The sequence below is a fragment of the Trachymyrmex septentrionalis genome, unplaced genomic scaffold (genome assembly GCF_001594115.1).
Source record: "Trachymyrmex septentrionalis isolate Tsep2-gDNA-1 unplaced genomic scaffold, Tsep1.0 scaffold148, whole genome shotgun sequence".
Taxonomy (NCBI): Eukaryota; Metazoa; Arthropoda; class Insecta; order Hymenoptera; family Formicidae; genus Trachymyrmex; species Trachymyrmex septentrionalis.
This window is the reverse complement of record NW_017304631.1, coordinates 181,222-201,444: the sequence shown is the minus strand read 5'-3', so window position 1 is coordinate 201,444 and position 20,223 is coordinate 181,222. Positions and strand designations below refer to the sequence as shown.

At 39.9% G+C, this 20,223-nt stretch overlaps 2 protein-coding genes across 2 annotated transcripts; one reads left to right on the top strand and one right to left on the bottom strand.

The window, feature by feature from the left end:
- Nucleotides 1–46: 46 nt before the first annotated feature.
- On the bottom strand, nucleotides 47–11,353 carry LOC108745761. The gene is made up of 4 exons (XM_018482095.1): nucleotides 11,278–11,353; nucleotides 10,858–11,155; nucleotides 10,696–10,772; nucleotides 47–10,617 (listed from the first exon to the last, which is right to left on the bottom strand). Exons 2-4 carry the CDS (start codon nucleotides 11,031–11,033, stop codon nucleotides 1,265–1,267), a joined length of 9,606 nt encoding a protein of 3,201 aa, XP_018337597.1. The 5' UTR covers nucleotides 11,034–11,155; nucleotides 11,278–11,353; the 3' UTR covers nucleotides 47–1,264.
- A 3,331-nt stretch (nucleotides 11,354–14,684) lies between these two features.
- Nucleotides 14,685–16,920, top strand: LOC108745730 (G kinase-anchoring protein 1). Its single transcript, XM_018482051.1, has 6 exons — nucleotides 14,685–15,213; nucleotides 15,370–15,435; nucleotides 15,797–16,022; nucleotides 16,119–16,376; nucleotides 16,453–16,607; nucleotides 16,692–16,920. The coding sequence occupies exons 1-6, from the start codon at nucleotides 15,043–15,045 to the stop codon at nucleotides 16,722–16,724; spliced, it is 909 nt and encodes a 302-aa protein (XP_018337553.1). The 5' UTR covers nucleotides 14,685–15,042; the 3' UTR covers nucleotides 16,725–16,920.
- The last annotated feature ends 3,303 nt before the right edge of the window (nucleotides 16,921–20,223 follow it).

Sequence of the window (20,223 nt, the reverse complement as noted above, 5' to 3'; positions counted from 1 at the left end):
TATATATATATATATATATCATTATATATATGTGTATTTATATATAGTTTGTATTGACTCTACAAAGTAAAACATAAGCTAGAGAATGACCCTCGTTTCGCTCAGAGTTTTGCACATTCTTCGCGATTCATAATCGCTATTTAAAAAAAAATACACTGTTCACACATTGAGCAAAGCGAGGTTTTTTTATTTGGGGAGGTTTATTATAGGCGCAATTTTTATTTGCAAGTCTTTAAGATAAACCGAGTCTCTTTCTCGCATTTTCACCGAATTGTACAGCATATATCATTATGGATATATAATCAGAAATGTTGTGCTTTTTGCTTCTCAGAACCGTAGAAAACTAAACGGTTGTCATAGATGTAAAAGGGTGAGTGAAACAAGCGAGGTCATTAGTAGTCTCGGCTAATATTAAAGAGTAAAGACTAAAGGGACTTCAGGATCTCCAGTAGATCTGCTACGACTCTTGTTTTGTTTTAAACAATCACACATGAGCTCTTAGTATTGTTACAAATGAATAATGCTTACATTACGACTTGACATTACGGCGGAGCAGCAGTGAAATTGTGGGATGTTGATTATGATTTTTTTTTCTTGCGATCACATATTGGTTTGACTATCAATGATCATGCTTTTTATCTTGGCATGATAAAAGAAATCTTCATTGTGCGATTATCACTGCGATTCTCACTATTGCTCCATCGTAGATATAGAGAAATAACGTGACGGAAATCGTTCAGCTGACATAAATGATACTACAAAGAAAGAATAATAATGTATCCTTTATATATCTAAATAGCTTGTTTTTCTTCATTTACTCTAGCGATTGTACGGACATTCCTTCTTTTTTCTTCATATAAAATGTCGAGGACGATAAAATCAAGACCACAACAACATTTTAATGCAATGATGAAATTGTGTAATATCGAATCCTAAGACCCACGGATTACATTCGGAGTAAATTCCTTTATCTTCTGTTTCCTTTTTTGTTTCAACATACATGTATGCACATGCGTTCGTATACAAGTGCATTCGTCTGTACGTTTAGAAGCCTAGTATAATAAAATCTAACGCCAAAGTTCAACTTAGTCTAAGTCTAAGCACTTACTGAATATTATAATTAACGCGTTATATTTACATTTAAAAATAGATTCAAGAGTTCATATGTGGACGATATTCATACGCTTTCTGTGTACGCGACAGTCCACCGATAGTCTAATTAAAGTGAAAATTTGTATTGTTACCACTGCCCCCCCACGGTATATTACCTGTCCATAGGTCTAGTGGCTGGCACCGAGCTTTCCACAAGATCATGTTTCTCAACCGGTGAATTTTCTAAAGTGTAGTCCACCGGATATTTTTCGGGATACGTTGGGGTGGCCTCACCCTGCTGTCTCAGTTTCAGTTCGCTCGATCTCTCCTGATAGAAGCTTTGCGACGCCTCAATGTTCGGCGACGAAGACGATTGTTCCGTCTTCCCTTCCAGATCGTCCGTGGAATAGTAACTTTGGCTCGCCTCGCTTTCGGGTCTGCTGGGATCGTAATAGCCGGGCGAGATACTGTGACTGGTGTAGTTGGGCGTCTCCTCGGTCGGGGCAAAGTAGCTTTGACTCACCTCCTGAGGATTGCCCTCGTAATAGCCACCGGGTGTGACGTGCTCCTCGTGCGGATCCTCTTCCAGTCGAGAATTCGCATCCTGATCTACAGACTCATAGTAACTCGCCGTTACTTCCTGATGATGAGCGTAGTAGCTCGATGGTTCGTTCCGGTGATGATCGCTGCTCTCCGTGACGAAGTTTTGCGAACAGGTCTCCTCCAGGCCGGGCATCGAAATCGGCACTTCGTACGACGTCGAGACGTTTTGTTCGACAATCACTTGGTCCTCGTAGCTGGAAGTAGGCACAGAATCCACGTGGTGGGTCGACGTGATATCGGGATTCAGGTTATACGACGAAGAGGTCGGGATTTCCGGCACACCGTTATCATGGATGCCAGGATGCTCCGCGTTGACCGACGTGTCCGGTATCACGCTAGACGAGGCGATGTTCAGCTCTTCGCATGGCGGTATTTCGTATGATGACGTGCTAATCGCACTCTCCTGATCTTGATCGCGCTCTTGATTCTCGGGTGTCTCCGGTACGTAGGACGAGCTTGCCGTTTCGTCCTCATTCAATCCAGAATTATTTGTCGACACTGACGACGTGCCTATACCATCGACACCGACGTCATTCGACTGTGACGGTATATTTCCCTCCTGACTGATCTCCGCATCAATTTCCAAATTCTCCGCCACACTCTCACCTTTGTCGACTTCGTAACTTTGCGTAGGGAAGCTTTGATCGTCGATCGCCTCGTCGACACTCGGTCGCTCCACCTGACTTTGCACGATCTCGTTGAAAGACTGCGTTGGCGCGTTTACATTGGATTCCGCCAATGCTTCGTAAGACTGAGACGCCTCATTGATCTTTGTATGTTCAAATGATTGTGACGGTGGTTCCGCCACGACGGTCTCCTCGTCTATCTCCATCGGTTCGTACGCGATCGACTGCGTGGCCTCGCCTGAAGAGCTCTCCAGCTTGGAGGCAGATTGACTAGGTAGATCGGTGGAATCGCTGCTGACAGACACGTTGAACTGCTCGTACTGAGACTGCGAAGGCGTTTCTTGACTAGCTTCCGCGATTACCTCCTCCTCCTCTTCCTCGAAACGCAGTTCCATGCTCTGCCGCAAACGACGTCTATCCGATTCTTCCTGCGACGATGGCTCGTCCCTTTGACAATCCTTTATACTTTTCTTCGTGTCAATCGTGCTTCCGGCGAATAGATCCGGTTCGGCTGCTTCATCCAATTCCATAGTTGCGTCATTCGAAGGATTCAATTCGGCTGATAAAATTCGTGAAGCTGTTCTAGAGGCTTCCTTTCGATTTGACGTACCTGCTACTTGCCGGTCTACCGACTTAGCTTTATTACTAGATTCTTCGGAAACCGTTAGCTGTTTTAACTTATCCATCGCCTCATGCGATTCGCTCGCGGTTTTATGTTCGCTCGAGTCCGTTACTTCGTAGGTCAGTTGTTCCACGGATTCTATCTGCGAATTAGATTCGGGCGTAATCAAGGTGGTTTCGTCTATTGTCGATAAACCGGTAATCGACGTATCGTTTTCTTTGTTTTCCATCTCCTGCACAACCTCCATTGTACTCGAAGCCGTATCTTCGTTAGTCTTCGATTGCTGCAGAATCAATTCTTCAGATGTGTTAGAAACTTCCTGAGAAGAATAAACATCCTGCAACGTCGGAGACTGTCTCTCGTCCAAATTCTTATTGGTCGACATAATCAGTTTTTGAGGAGAGACTGAAACTTGATTTTCCGGCGCCTTGGAGACCAACATCTCCGATACTGGCACTTGCACGAACGTTTGCTCGGCGACGATCGTTGTAGTTAATTGCGAATTGTCCGCGTACGTATCGTCAATAATCGGCATCGACGGAGTAGTTTGTACTTGCGCGTTCTCCAAGACATTGCTCGGCATTGTGACCGTGTAGGAGGATGACGGTGCAATCGCGATCTCAGCGCTCTGCACATTCCGCGTCTCTGCAGACGCGATATTATCCTCCAGATTTGAAATCACCAAGTATTGAGTACTTGCGGGAATCTCAGTGTGAGCTATCTCTTCGCTCGCTATCGTCGCCGGACACTCCATAATCTCCCCGATGTCTGGCATCGAGTTACCAGGGATGTGAATCTGTGTCTCCCCTGTGGCGGATATGTAGGAGATGCTGGGATTCGTAATGGTGATCGGTAGTTCGAGGGAAGATGGAATAGTGGAGACGACCGATGTGGAAGCCGAATCCGTTGATTGAATCGGCATATTGCTCGGTACTTCGAGTGGTGTCATAATCGGTTGATTCAGAGTCAACGAAGTCTCGAGCACCGAGGGCGAGGATATCGGTTCTGTAGGCGGTATAATGGTCGACTGCAGTATCGTCTGATTGATAAGACTCGTCTGAGTCAGACCAGTTTGGCTCATGACGCTACCTGCTTGATTGTCTGGCAAACTGATCTCCTGCTGAAAGTCAGTGTTAGCGAGAGCAGCCGCCAGGATGTCCTGATTGGACGTTTGTATCACCTTTGACGAGGGAAAACTCTCATTCACGATCGCTGTTTGACTAGTCTCTGTCACGTTGCTGGTTTGAATGTTCGGCAAGACACTGTTGTCGAATTGAAGAACAATGTTGTCTAGAGCTCCGACCTCCCCCAGAGAACTGGGATCTATGTACAAGGTTCTCGTGCCGTCCGGATTCTGCGTAGTTCCTTCTAATGACATCAGAGTATTGTTATCGAGTGGTTGTATCTGTCCTTGTTCATCTATTGTCACCAATACGTAAGTTTGCGTGCCATCGCTGCTCTCTGTCGGTAGAGCCATAATCTGAGGCTGGGCGGCCGCCTTTGCTTCGCCCACTTTTTCCGTATGTTCAGTTTGGAATTTCTCGACTTTACCTTGCTCTTTCTGAGGAGTATCCAGGATAAGCTGAAGATCCGTTTTTGCCTTCTTCTCTGATTCTAGCGAGGATAATGTAGCGATACTATTAGTTACGGTGACATTTACGTTCGACGTATTGGTAGCGATGGTGGTAGTGGTGGTGGTGGTAGTGGTGGTGGTGGTGGTCAACAGATGTTTTTGCGTCTTACTCGAGATCTGAGATCCTTTGACGGAGGACTTGGAAATTGTGGGAGCTGTCTGTCTCGAGTGGGTGACCGTTTTGGCGATCGGCGAATTTGCAGCGGTCGTGATGGTGCTAATGTCGCTGGTGACGATCGTAGACGCGACGGCCGTCTGCTTTGCTTGAGCGCTTTGCATTGTTGGCATAGCCGAATCTTGCATTTTTTGGACGACGATTTTTTGAGTTTTCAACTGGCGACTGCTAGTTCGAGGAATAATGACTTTTTGTACGGCTGGCGACACGGCAGCTTTGCCCTTCGGCTGCACTTGTGGCACCATTGTTACCATTTGTTGCGTATCACTCGGCGAAACGACGCCTTGAATGGTAGTACCAGGTTGCGCCATCGTTTGCCTAATAATCTTCTTGCCATGCGACATACTTTTCTGAGATATCGTACCAGTGCTAGCGGTGCTTTGGAGAATCAACGTACTGCCCGAGGGTGATTTCGCGGATGGCGACGCCTTTGTTTGTGATATCTTTGTTGGCATCTTTGAAGACTTTTGCAATATCGGCAGCTGTACCTTTTGCTGTAACTGATATTGCATCTTGCCGCCTTTAACCGGACTCTTAGCAGCGAGGGCTTTAACCTGCTGTCCGGTTATTGGCGTTAGAATGGTGCCTTTGTTACTGACGACAGCTTGCGTGCCTAATATGGTTTTACCGGTGATGGTTTGAGACACCGGCGCCAAGATCGCTTTCGTGCCACTTAGACTTTGAGCTTGAGGACTCAAAAGAGTCGTGCCACCTTTCGTAACCAGAGTCTTTGAACCGATGATGGTTTTCCCACTCAAAGACGAAGCGCTGATCGGCGTATAAATGCCGTCCTTGGTGATAATTCCCTGGGATAACGTACCTAATAACGCTGTTTTACCGATAGTACCTGAAATCGGAGTAAGTACGCCCTTAGACGTGATTATGCTCTGCGTATTGATGATCTTATGACCACTGGTGACCAATTTAGATGTGGTAGGCGAGCCAGCAGCAGCGACAGTATCAGCCTTTGGCGCGATGACAGTCTTAGTAGCGATTATACCACCTTGTGGATTAATCGGACACAGCAGATGACCCTTGCTCGTCATGATCTTCTGTACTTTGGCGCTCAGAGTCTTAGAAATGTTCAACGGCACCATCTTGGTCTGGCAAGACTGTCCTGACGTCAATATAACGACTTTTCCACCTTGTTGAATCACTTGTGCGTTGCCTGCCGCTTTGCCACTAGTTGAAATGGCAACTTTCTGTTGAGTGCCAGACTTACCTTGAACACTGTAACGCAGTTGTTGGCCACCTGCGGTTTGCACGACGACATATTTTCCTGGAGTAGTTTTCTGCGTCAAGAGGGTTGGCGTTTTACTAGTCGGTTGAGCGCTTTGAAATTTCAAACCTTTCACCCCACCGGTGAGCGGCGGTACCAATGGTTTAACACTCGAAACGGTCGGTTTTGCTTTGCTCTTGGTCTTCAATATCGCTGGTACACCGCTCTTTTTCTTCGGCGACGTTTCCACTGTGGTAGTCTCATTCGCGATCTTGAATTGAGTTTGCTGAGTGGGCGATACTATCCGCGTGGTCGGAGTAAAGGAGAGCGTGGTCGGGATCGAACTGGAAGCTGGTATAATGGAAGATATAACAACGGGCATCTGTTCTATACTCTCTGGCGTTAACACGTCTTCGCTTAGAACAAATGGCATCGAGTTGATGTCTAGTTCCATGTCCACGAGACTTTGAGCACTCTGTTGTACGTATTTCTCTGTTACCGGCGCAGTCATGATAGTTTGCAACGTAGCCTCGCCTTGTTCTTTATTCTGTGCCTCCAGAAGCGCATCTGTTTCCTCTGTCTTCAATACTTGAAGCTTTTTAGTCAAACACATGTGCGAACTGGACTTCATAGCAGTTTTTACCTTGCTGTTCGATGGCAATGTTTCTATTTTAATTATCTTTGCTTTAGGACCGCTTCTTTGATCGTTTTTCTTCGTAGCATCTCCTTCCAACTTGTGCTTCACACCTTTCTGTGGCGGTGCTTTATCGAGTAACTTTGTCTTCAGAATTTGCACTGGTTCAGTCAACGTTACGCTCTCTATTATCCGTGGCATCTCGCGCTTTTTTACTGGTACACTGATATCAGACGATAAAGATGTCGTGGCTACGGACATCTTCGGGATTTCATCCAATTTTTTGACAATGGTACTCATACTATTATTTTCAGAAACGGGAAGTGTTTCCGACTGAAGTAATGATTTGGATGTGATAACAGATTCGCTGGATATCGATTCAAGTTGATTGTCAGTTTCGAGGACAGTGTCTCCAATTTTGCTATCAATTTCAACATTTTCTTCGATAACCACTTCGACATTTTCAAGATCACTCGCAATAGATACGTTTTCTCCAGTTTGAATATCTGCAGGTACTTCTGAATCTTTATTGAATTTGTCAATTTGTTTACTTTGCGCAGATACAGCAACGACATTGACATCGATTTCTTCACCTTTTCTCTTAGCGGTCTTGTTCTCCTTTTTCTCTTTGGGTAGTACGTCAACATTTTCAACTATCTTCTTCTTATCCATTTGTAAAGTCTTCAGGAAAGCCTCTTGGAATATATTAGTCGATCTTTCCTCCAAGAATAAGTCCTTGTCTTTTCTCCCTTTACCCGTTTCTGGAGTAAATTTACCTTTGTATCTTGTTTGCATCGAAGATCTTTTGGGTGTCAATTGTTGCTCGATTAATGTTTTCGTTGGACTCTTTGGTGTATTTCTCGCATCGTCTGCTTTAGGCGACTTCAATTTAAACTGATCGACATCCTGTATCTTCTGCGATACTTCCTCCATCAATTGCATCTCTTGTTCTTTTACATCTGATTTATCTGTATTTTTCTGCGGCTCGGAACTTTTTAGATCTCCTCGTTGTTCATTTTCGATGTTCAAAAATTTACCAATATCGTCTGCTGCTTTGCTCGTCGTCGCTTCTTTTTCATCTTCATTTACTTTTTCATCACTATTACTTTGAGATTCAGATTGAGGCTCAAGTTCAATCTTGGATTCAGATTCGACTTTACATTCAGATTCAAGTTCAGACTTGGGCTCAGGCTCCGCTCTTTTATTAGCTTGAATATCTGCGTCAAAAAAATCTATTTGTGACAATTCAAATTTTTTTATTTGGGATTTCTTCGGTGGTAGCATATCTACGTTGATTTTCAGAGCATCTTGCTGTATTTCAATTTTATCGGCATTTTCAGTTTGCTCTACGATCGGTGGCTTTTCATAATCTTTAAAGTCTTCGGTTTCTTTAGTTTGTTTTGACGATCCATCTTCCTTCTCCATTTCAGATGATTCCTTCACAGCTTCGTCTACATCAAGTCCTTTTTCCATTTTATGTATTGCTTCTGACTTTTGAAATGACGATGTCATCTCTACATTTTCCGAATATACATCTACGTCAACTTTTTCAGCTACTTTGTCCAAAGATTTTACTTGTTCCTCGAGTACGTCGCGTTTCATTTCTACAGATTTTTTTTCTTCTTTTTCTTCTCTTTCGGAAGAGGCCTCCTTTTTATTCTCAGATGCTTTGTTTTTTATATCAATCGATAAGATGCTGACATTATTTTCAGCAACAGTTGACGTTTGATCGGATACTTCTATTTCTTGTTTATCCATTTGAGTAACGAGTTCGTTGCTCCTCTTGTCGACTCCTTTGGAACGTCTGCCTCTTCTAGATTTGCTTGTTACTCTTTCAGAAGTCTTAGACTCACTTTCAGATTGACTCTCATCAGTCCTGAACGCTTTATAATCAGGCTCTTGAATGTATATACCAGATTCCAAGTATTTCTTGTTCGGTTTGCGTCTTCTGCCGCTATACGAACGATCTGTATCGGAATCTGAAGTCTTTCGTTCAATTTCAATCCTTTCGCTCACACGAATTCTCTTGCTGCCTCTGTTGGTTTTCGTCTTTGGAGTTTTGCTCGCACTGGTACTCTCACTAGTCGATTTCGCGTTCTTACGTGGTCGGCCTCTTCCTCTTTTAACTAACGCCTGCTCAATACGGTTCCCCGAGAGACTATCAACACTTCGATCTAACATATCAGTATCTGAATTTTCACTTTGTTCCGGTACAGTCTCTGCAGATTCGGATACAGTCTCATCCTCTGTTTCTGTCGTAAATCGTTCCGACAAAGTATCGTCTGCTTCTTTCATCGAAGCGTTATCATTAGATTCGGCGATCACATCCTCCGAGTCAGTTTTTTCAGATTGAGGTAAATTTTCATCACTAGACTTGATATCTGTTTCGTTCTTTACTGACATTTTGTCCCTCTTTACATCTGGTACATCGGACGCGATTTTAGGCGCAGTCTTTTCAATATCCTTTACATTCGAAGAATGATCATTGTCATCATCTCTTCTCTCAACTTGAAATATCTCCACCATCTTTACCTCCGTTTCGCAGGTGTTAATATTAGACTTGTGTTGATCATCTACGGATTGCTTAGTTTTTTCTTCTTCTTCGTCTATATCTTCATCAGATTGTTTCAATTTTATATTATCTTGTACACTTTCATTGAGCTTTTCGCATACTTTGGCTTCATTCTCTTGTCGATAGTCTCTACCTTGTATTATTTCTATTATTTCATCAGCTTTTAATTCCATATTTTTACCCAATTCAGATATTTTGTCGGCTTCTTTCCTAATTTCATTTTTCAAAGCTTGACTCATTTCAAATTCTTTGATAATTTCTTTCTTTAAAGATAAATTCTTCTCCCCGCCGAAAACTCGAGGAATCTTTCGTACAGGCGGTATAGAAGGTTCGCTCAAATCATCTTCATCGAAGTCAAAGCACGATAGTCGTGATTTTTTGTCATCTTTATCGGAAGCATGTTTGCTCTCACTATCAGAATTTGAAGTATCCCTTTTTTGGGACTTGTTTAACGTTTCATTAGATCTATCAACAGTATTGGTATCCTTTTCAGTATCCTCAAAGTCGGATTTTTTATCAAAACTAAATTGGATATTCCTTGAAGTATGCAAACTATCCAATGAACCCTGCATCATGCGTATCGAAGCTAACTGTTCGGTTTCCTTAAGTAGTTTCTCTGTTTCTGCTAGAATTTCATTATTCTCCACAGTTGCAGTATTCTTGTCACTGTAGTGCTCCTTGTCATCATCGAAACTTGATTGATTCTTTGTGGGTGAAAAATCAGTACTTAACCTACTATTTAGGGAATTATTTGTATCAACATTCATTTCTTCATCCGATTCATCATCCCAATCGGCCAACAACTTTTCCCGCAATTCCGGATCGCTCTTCTTTTTCTTATTGGATTTCTCGGTCTGTTTCGAGTGCTTCCGTTTAACCGATTCCTGCCTATTCTCCGTCTTCTTTTTACTTGATGTACCTTTATCTTTCTTCACGTATTTTCGTTTTGGTGTGCTTGTATCAGAAATCCTACCGTGCGACTGAGAGTACGTTTTCACCTTCGATTGTGGCATTGGCGAGTCATCGGACCGATGACTCTTTATGTGACAAATTATGACATTAACCCTCGAAGAAGTGAAATTACAAAAATGACAACGATATACTGGGGAACCTGCATTAGTCGGAGTCGACGGTAAACTATTGGGTTGCTGACGAATACGGACCTCGTGATCACTCTCCCCACGTAAAAAACGTGGATGTGTGATCTTCCTCATGATCTCTGAACCATCGCTTCGCCTATGTCCTTCCTCGCGATCGCGTTTTTTCTTTGGAATTTTCTTCTCACCAAACAGAGCTGAGATATCCGGTTTCTCTTCAGGACAAAATTTCTCGTGGTTCAATATATCGGGATCTCCTCCTGTTAACTTCTCTGCCATCTCCACATCACCTGGGAATTTGTCCATATAACTGCTGCCATCTTTACTCTTGATTCTGTATTTATCTATTCATGCAAAACAAAATTAATTATTTTAATATATAATTTGACTATAAGAAAATTTATATGATTCATTATACTTACCCATACCCTTTTTAATAAATTCATCTTTAAGCGTACAATTATACTTGTAGATCTGTTGATAGTTTTTCACAAATTCACTAAAAGAAAAATTTAATTTAAATCATCACTTTGAACAATTTTGTCTTATATATGTATAAGAAAACTAAAATTTGTGCCACTTACTAGGTGTCTTCTTGAAAAAATTTTACAGCAGCTATTAACGGCTTCTTTTTAAATTCAGTTTGTATTTCTTCCGGTAAATTATCCAGCCCGATGACTTGACCAGGCCACCAGCAAGCTCCCAATTTAACCCAAACGATATCTCCATCCAAATAATTGATTTCCGTTTGTTCACACATTTTGTATTGCAAAGTATTTCATTCAATTCTTTTATAAAATCCACATTGGTCAATACCAAGAGAGTTTCTTCAAAATCTATTTCTTTAGAGAAACATTAGCGTAATTGTCCAAGATCGATATGCTATACAACAAAAAAAGTTTCTATAAATTATGCAATCTTAGTATACAATATATATATTATAATATATATTAAAATATTTCGTATGTAGATAATTTTTGTTCACACATAGAGCACATACGTACCTTTATAACTACATGCAAACAGGTAATGCAAGCAAATGCTATAGCTGCTGAAATCTCAGCATCAGATAGCTGGATCGCTCTCTCCTCTGAACAAGTAATTATTTATTTTTCTTCAAGTAAAAGAATTATTGAATATATTATCAAGTATAACCATACACATAATCTTCATTTATAAATAATTAATTGTTGTGAGATTTCAAAATACACTTAAAGTTGTTAGAACTATTACTGCACGTTTGTCGAAACGTTTCGTCGCAATTGTCTCTCAAGCGGATGTTCCTCCGGAATCCCAAGCATGCTCGTTGCAGGCGACAATCATAAAAATAACACTGGTTCAGAATGAAGCTCGTGTATCAGTATAATCGGCGCAAAGAGGTCCACGGTGTGCTCGTGAGAAATCCAAAATGCATGACCCGACTGCGTGGTGGTCTAGCTATCGCCTCGATGCTGACGTTGCTGGCGGCAGCTACGTCGGGCATCTTAAGCCCGTGAGTTGCCGTAAGTCGCGTGACGAGCGATCAGCCTTCAATATTTTCCTTCCCACACGTACCTTTAGACACACTTATCATTTCAAGAGTACCGCCGGCTAAATAAAGGCGACGGATACACTCACGTGTGTATAGTATATGTAAGAAGCGTCGGAAAGTGTCGGCGAGCGTCGACGAGCGTCGTATCCCAGGAACGCAACGGTGAAAAGCGCGAGTACGCGCGCGCGCGCGCGCCCGCTCTCACTCACTCGTTCTCTCCCTCTCTCTCTCGCTCGCTCGCTCGCTCGTTCTCACCGTACTCCTTATTCCTCCTCTTTGTCCCTTTCTCGTTCGTTCTCACTCACTCGTACGTAAACTCGCTCGCTTTTTCTCGCGGCACCCAGCTCCGTGCGCTCCGCCGTATCTCCGCCTCGCGTAACGCACACCGCTCGGAAGCTCGGAAAGCGCCAGATACACCTCGATTCACGTGATTTCGTCGACGACGACACATGCGACCACAGAGTAAAACAGGCTGAAGCCTGTGCGAAATGTACTCGACAACACAACGTTGCAAAAATGCTACGTCGTTCGCGCAACACGACGTACGTTATACGTACATATTCGGTTACCCGACTTGCAACGGGGCCTTACATTTGCCTCACCTCATACGATAGGGTAGATGGATTGGAATATGGAATGGTTGGAATACTACCTAGAGTATCTAGCTAGTATCTTCTCTCTTTCGATTCGATCGTGACCGACAAGCCTGCCAACTGATTAGCAGTGCCAATCAGTGCCAATCACCGACGCCGCGATTCGCGCGTCTTTCGATTTTCATTTCCAAATTTTCATTTTCTCTTTTGCTACACCGACGAGGTACTATTAAAGACCGTCAACCTTAAGCAAATTTTCGACGGTATAAAAAGGGTCCCAAGGGCCTGGAGGTAATTGAAGATCACTGACATTATCGACAATTGATATAAATTTGCTATAATTAACATAAATATTTGGCTTATACATTATTAAATTCATGATTTTTTATTACATATATGTTCCATAAATAAATATGCATACTTATTAGTAAAGCTGTAATATCTTATATATTGTGGAAAAATTGTAATTTTTTTTCTTTGCAGTTATCATCTTTGTTGATAATTTGTGAATAAAACTTTGACGATAACACTAAAATCACAATTTTAAAGAAAAATCGAGTATTATTCAGTTCTAAGTGCATAAATACGTCTATTAAATTAATAAATCATAAAATAAGTACAATATTAGTTTTTAACTTTTAATTACTTCAATATTCACAAGGATGCGAATTTCCATAAGGATGTCGGTCTTTAATAATATCTTGTCGGTGTTCGCGATAACGAACGCGATAACGTTTCTTCTTTATTCAGGGTATTAATCATGAAATTTTACCTTTAGACTGAAAAGTGAAAAGTGAAAATTTTAACCATTAAAGTTAATAAAGAAATTTTTCACTTTTCACTTTTCATCCTAGGAAGAAAGTTTCATGATTGATATCCAGATTTCAATTATAAAGGTGGAATCATACGATACTCGATTTCTCGAATGATAAGCACGCATGCGTGCTGCTATGCTTACTTTGACGAATGTCTAACGTTTGACAAATAACTATAAAATTAGCAATTATTTCTTTTGATTTGTGCATGCAAGGAAGTAAGCTGTAAAGTAATCCATAATAAATATAAAAATTATGTATGTATGTATTATATGTAGCATGCAGCATTCAATGCATGAATAAATTCTGGCATACATCAACGATTTTTTACATCTATAAGACTACAATAGAGAAAATATTAAAAATACGAATAAATATTAAAAGGACCTGAGATCGGGATTCTGTAAACGGCCAATCACCTCGCGTGAGCGCTCCCTGCTATTTTACTATATTTTTTACTATATTATTTACTATATTTTACTATATTTTTCTAGATCACCCAATGGCAGCGAGCGTTCACGGATTCGCTCCGCAACAGTTGAGTGAGTCTGAGAATTTTTTCAGAATTTTTTAATACCGTATTTTCTCATGATAATAAAAGTAAAAACATGCAGTACTAAAAAGTTGATAAAAAAATTCTGAAAAAATTCTTAGAATTCTATGAGAAGATAATAAACAATTTTTATCTCTTATAAGTTTTTTGTAAAATTAATAGTACTTGAGAAAAAAATGGTAGAGATCAATATTCGGCCATTTTCAGTAATTATTATCTTGTTAACTATTGCAAAAATTACAAAATGGTATAAGACTTTTTTGTTTCCTTTGACCCACTCTACACTCCCAATGCGATTAATTTAATAGACGTATTTATGCTCCGACCTTAATTAACAGACACCCTGTATAGCTAATTACAGTTAGGCCCTGCGCACATGGAGAGGAAATATTAGAAATAAAAATAAATATTAAATTTCAATCCATCAGAAATTGTGTATTCCGGTAATTGTGTAACTGGTGTATTTGATAAGTCAAGTACAAATTTTAATATTTATTTATTACTGTTCCTAATATTAGTTCTATGTGTGCAATAGGCTCTTATTTTATTCTTCAGAGGAATAGCTACGATTACGTGTAACGTGACGATTAGTGATAGTTTCAAGTGAAAATTCCTGTAAATTCCTTCATCTCGATTGGTCAAGCATGGTCAAGCGTTTCAAAGCGTTTGACGTTGGCAGAGCATCGAGTGAACGTCTACTGATCTACATACTACTACATAATCGATGGTCAAAGTCGATATCTCCGGAATGGCGCGAAATAGCGAAGAAACTTTTCCGCGAATGGGCGGCAGTCCGGCATGAGCAGTATGAAAGTATATAGTATGTAACGACGCGACGTTGTTTTGACAGGGTTGGGTTGACCAACCTGTGTCACCAGGCCACACCGAACGAAAGGGATGATGGCGCTGGTATCGCGGTTCGCTTTTCCGGTGCATACGGTGCGCCGTTCAATTTTTCTCGGCTGGCGCGTAATTTGCATCACGGCCGGGCCGGCAGCACCGACTGCCGTTTGCCGCCCGTGTTTCACGAGCCGCGACGTGTCCGTCGCCGACGTTGTCTGACGTCTTCGACGTCGGGATTCGTCGGCTACCTGCTGTATTTTCTGCCGATTTCTCAAATCTCAAGTCTCCGGCTTGACGCCGGAAGCCGGAAGTGCACCTGTGCACTGTTGTGCACGTCGGGTTGGGTTCATCGACGTCGAGCGTCAGCGGCCCTCGGCGGCCTCAGCTGTCCTACTACGTCTCACTTGTAACGGACGTTGTCGGAGCGCAGGAAAATGGCGACCGCTGTGCCGTCTCGATTCGCCGTCCTCAGCATCGAAGACGACGATTACAAGCCGAAGAAGACGCAGAAGAATGCGACGACGAGCAAGAATAATGCCAAGAGCAAGAGCGAAAAGTCCAAGCCGCAACAACAGCAGCAACCGAACAAAAAAAAACAGAACAAAGTATGACGTGTGCGTCCTGCGTTGCGTTTTTGTTTTTGATTAGCCGGCTGACCGCTAAACGTCAACCGGATGCGACATCACTGATCATGGCGGGAAATCGCCATGTTTCAAATCCTTTCGATGACGATGTGTCATTGGCTTTTTTCTTGATTTTAGGGAAAAAAGAAGAAAACGAATAACGATGATCAGCAGTGGGAACAGTGGAAGCAAAAGGATACGATGGTAAAATATGAATTTTTCACTGAATTATTTTATCTAACATTTATTATTATTTATCAAGTGATTCTCTTTTCTATCTATATTGCCAAAATTTCTCACAAATTTCTCCATATATTTTGCTTTACAAAGGCATATTTTATTTTTAAGTTAGTTTCTTCATTTTCTCTTTATTTAGCAAAAATAACGAGATCATAGATATATAATGGACAAATTTGAAATGATTTTTCAAGTCTGAAATTTTATTTTTGCATAGAAAGTCCAAGAAATTATTTTAAGTATTTCTATTGAGTATTCTGGTATAATTGTATATAACTTAATAATAATTTCTTATCATTTTATTGTATTCAATTATAATTATCCTAAGGCTGTCGAAGAAACGTTTGAACAAGAATTGCACCAAGCCATCCTGCTGTCAAAATTGGCATATGAAGAACAATTGGTTAGTGTAGCGAAAAATGAAAAAGAACAAGAACAGAATAAAAAATCTGGTAAAAAGTCGAAAAAGGCGACTATGTCGTTGGAAGAGTTTAATAGCATGGGAACAAGTGCGACGGTAGTACCAACAAATGAGCCTACAGATAAGTCAAGAGGTATTATTTCGTTATATAACTTGAGAATGAATAGAAAGATTATATTGTTAATGTAGAAAGAGTAAAACAGACTTTCTTTAACACTGCCTTTTATAGAAGTAGATACGGAATTTTTTGAGAGAATGGAAAAAGAGACGAAAGAAGAAATAACAAAGGGAAAAGAAAAAGATATATTGAAGGCCAGATTAAATAAAATCGACGACGACATAACATTTGCACAGTTGAGAGTAGAAATTGAGAAACGTGATGAAGTAATTGGCCAATTGAGGGCCGAGGTACACATGTTGAAAGAAGAATTGACACAAGTTAAAGAGAGAAATAAAAAACTTTATCAAATATTGTCACATGGTGAGAGTAAGTATATCATATTTTTTATGTATCAGAGATATATGTGAACTTTTATTATTCGTAATCATCTGTTTATTTTTAGTGAAAGATAAAGCATCGGTATTGGCTGAAGTTGCAAAACTACAAGAGATACGAGATGAACTAACATCCGAGGTAGCTTCTTTACATGCTCAACTGGAGCAAGAAAGATCTAAAACACGTACATCAAGTGTAGATGTAAAAACATCTAAACAAACTGTACGTACGCGATACAATGTTTCGTCGATTTTTCTTTAAATGTATTTAGACAATTTTGTGCTTACTGCATCTTGTATCTTTCAGAACAAGAAGAGGCCGGCCAGTGAAAATGCCTAATTCGTTTTTCACGAAAAACTACCATTGTGATCAATTAATTTTAATTAACGATGCATATATTGATTAAGTAGCAATTTGAGAAGGAGCATTATATTTTCAAAGAGAACCGTTTATTTCTTATCGCATGTGCAGCATATATTGTTTGCTCGTTAAAAATAAGTTTAAAATACGTTAAAGAGCAGTTAGCTGGTCGTTTCGCGACGATATATCTTGAAAGTAGGATTATAAGCCTATATGTTGATAACCTTTTATTTTTGTCGTTTATTTTTTTTTTTAAATTAATACATGTAGTTTATTTTTCGCATTTCTTTTCTTAATAAATTTGATGAGTTTCTGGAATTTAGAAATATTATGTCAAAGAATTTCTTTCTGAAATAATAGATTTGCTAAAGCTCTTCCAAACTAAGAATTTAGTATAATGTATCATCTTCCGATTTTTTGCGTATTAACATACATACGTATCCGTGTGAATATAAATGTAAATTTATATTCACACACACACACACACACACACACACACAAATGCATGTATGTATGTTGGTTAAGATATATACATATATATATATACATATTATTTGAAATATTTTGTAATAAAACATTATTATCTATACAATACTGTTAATCATTAATTATTTTAATTCCTTTTAAACGTTTATAGATACGTACATAATATTATTTAATTTGTATAACATCATTTAATGATTAAGGAACAAGTTCGTTCTTTATTTAACAAGTATTACTATGTTATATTCCATTATGTGATTTTTTATGTTTGTATAAAAAATCACAGTTTCCTCCATAACTCTTAATTCTCTACCTTCGTATTCGATATATATCTTCATATACAGAATAACAGATTATTATACATTCGAAAAATAAAGTTTATCGATATTTGTGTGTTAATTCTTTTAAATTCCTACTCTAAAATAATATAAAATTTCTTTACGTTACAATAAGACATATCTAGTATGAGTAAACGTATATTTGTGTTGAACAAACCTAAAAAAAAAAAAAAATTTTGCTAATTCATGTAAAAACTGTATGCGTTTTATTATTAAATATAATGTGATATTTCACGTTAATGTTTCTGATTTCCGCAATTGGACAATTTTGTTTCTGCCCTATGTGATCTCATCGTCATCTCGATCTACCAATTTTCGGTTCTTTCAACGATTCTAGTGGGCGGCGCTACGTCCATTCGCTATTACGATACTAAGCTTCATCCGGATTATACGTGCGGTTGCGCATTTTTATGGAAATTTTTTTGTCCACTTTTTCTGCCTCGAGTTATTCCGCGTGAATTTTTTTCGAGCTCGCTCCCGGCAACTTCAACATGCAGTTCGATACGTTACACATTTCACGTTCCGATTCTTTCTTTCCTTTTTTTTTCTTTTTTTTTTTATACGGCTTTGCTCCATTCGTTCTCCAGTACACATAAAAAAGGGAATTTTCATATTCCGCGTTAGCTTTACATGGATTATGAATTGTACCTTGTACAAAGAAAAGTGATTTATATTTTATCTTTAATTGTTTTATTCGAATGATAAAAATTACATAATTATTATATCTAAATATATATGTAAATTCAAAGGAATGTTAACGATTCATGAATTAGAAATTATCAGAGATATCAATCAGATATATTTATTTCGATCAGATATCTTAATTTTCTGTGTAGAAATTAAGTATATGTAAATTAGTCTTTGATGTGAAACGTTGCTATTTTGCTGAATAAATTACGTGATCGCTGCTATACGTCAATAAATCAATCACGATAATATCGCTAACGATTACGGCGAGGAAACGCGATTAATGTAGTTGAATTTTGCCCCAATGATCACCGATGACTGATGCGTGTTGGCGACCTGGACAGGACAGGCGTGTGTCCTCGTCTCTTCTAGTATCTTCTCTCTCTATAACTCTGAGATCTTGACCAATAAAAGGAGCATTAGCGCTAAGTGGACGCTTCGCCTACTCGATCATAGTCGTGTTTGTTACGCGAGAGCAAGAGGGTGGCAAGTACGAGGGACGCGACAGGTTTAGCGACAGATATAACTATCACTTAATTTACGACACCTTTCGGTATCCAACTTTTGAGAAATAGAACGGGGAGATATAATAGATGAATGCGCGTACGTGATGACACGAATATACCTATATGTATGCGTGCGTGCGTGTGTGTAAAAGGAAACTGCAGCTACTCTTTTCGAAACGCGATCGAGATATTGTATACATCTTTCATGATTAAATCAAGATTTACTGTTTTCTACTTTACTTTGTCATCAAGTACTTAGTACTATATATATGTAGTAATATAGTGTGTAAGTTTATAAGCGCTAATTTATTAAATGAAATAGAAAGATTCTGTAAATGTAACAAAGAGCTAGGCACTCGATCTCTGTAAGATTCAAGATTAATTCGTTGATCCTTTGTTCCAGAGTAAATTAATTACCGGAATAGACAATCTTTTTCACAATGAGGCCAGTTGCGCTTTCACTTTATTAAAAGTAAAAAGTTGTTCTTTGGAATAAAACGCGACTTTCTCGAATCCATCGCTGTTGCAGAGGGAGAAAGATAAGCGAAGGAAAGAAAGGAGAAGGGATGTGTGTGAGAGAGAGAGGAGATGGAGAGGAGGCGAATAGGGAGAAGAGGATGTCGAGGGGAACACGGTGGATTGAGGGTTTTAGGACGCGCGACGGTGTAGGGGGTGACAGTGGGGATTCATTATCTGACAGTCTATTGTCATTCCTGCGGGCTGAGATTTTGCTCGGGCCACTAGTACACACACCGAAGCGTTACTCTACTTGGATATACGTATGTGCGTGTATATATATAGGAAGGAGAGGGTGGTGAAATGCAATACTCTCTCTCTCTCTCTCTCTCTCTCTCTCTCCCTCTCTCTTTAAAAATACGTTTGTTGGAAAGAAAAAAGGAGATTTTAGACGGTTGCATTTTCTTCTGTGCATATAATGGCAACGCGCGATGATACTTTTTGCATTTAAACTCATCCACCAACGAAATTTGTAATATTTCTTGCCTTTCTCTTTTGCAATTTCAATTTTCGATCTATATTAATAAAGATTCATAATACTTCTGACGGATATTAGTTTGAAGATTAGCAATAAACAAAGTAATTGATAAAAATTATATACAAAAAGAGATGCGTCTCGTTGGTGCGCGATGACTCGAAATCTTAATGCTTTATCTCCCTTTAACAGGCAATTATATGCAAATATATATATACCGTTTTCATGTCGAAGAGAGATTACACGCCTCTCAAAGGCTCATGCGATCTGCGCAACGTTATTTATTGGATATGCGTTATATTACCCGAAACGAGGATGCGAGAAAAGACGAACGGAAAATTAATTAGTTATAAGGAATATTAGGCTGGAAAATGAAGGAGCCGCAGCGGAGGAGGATTCTCGAGCTTGTCACGGCGCGGCGACGTTATTCATCCCGACGTGTACATCCGCGGTGTCATTAACGCTCTCTCGCC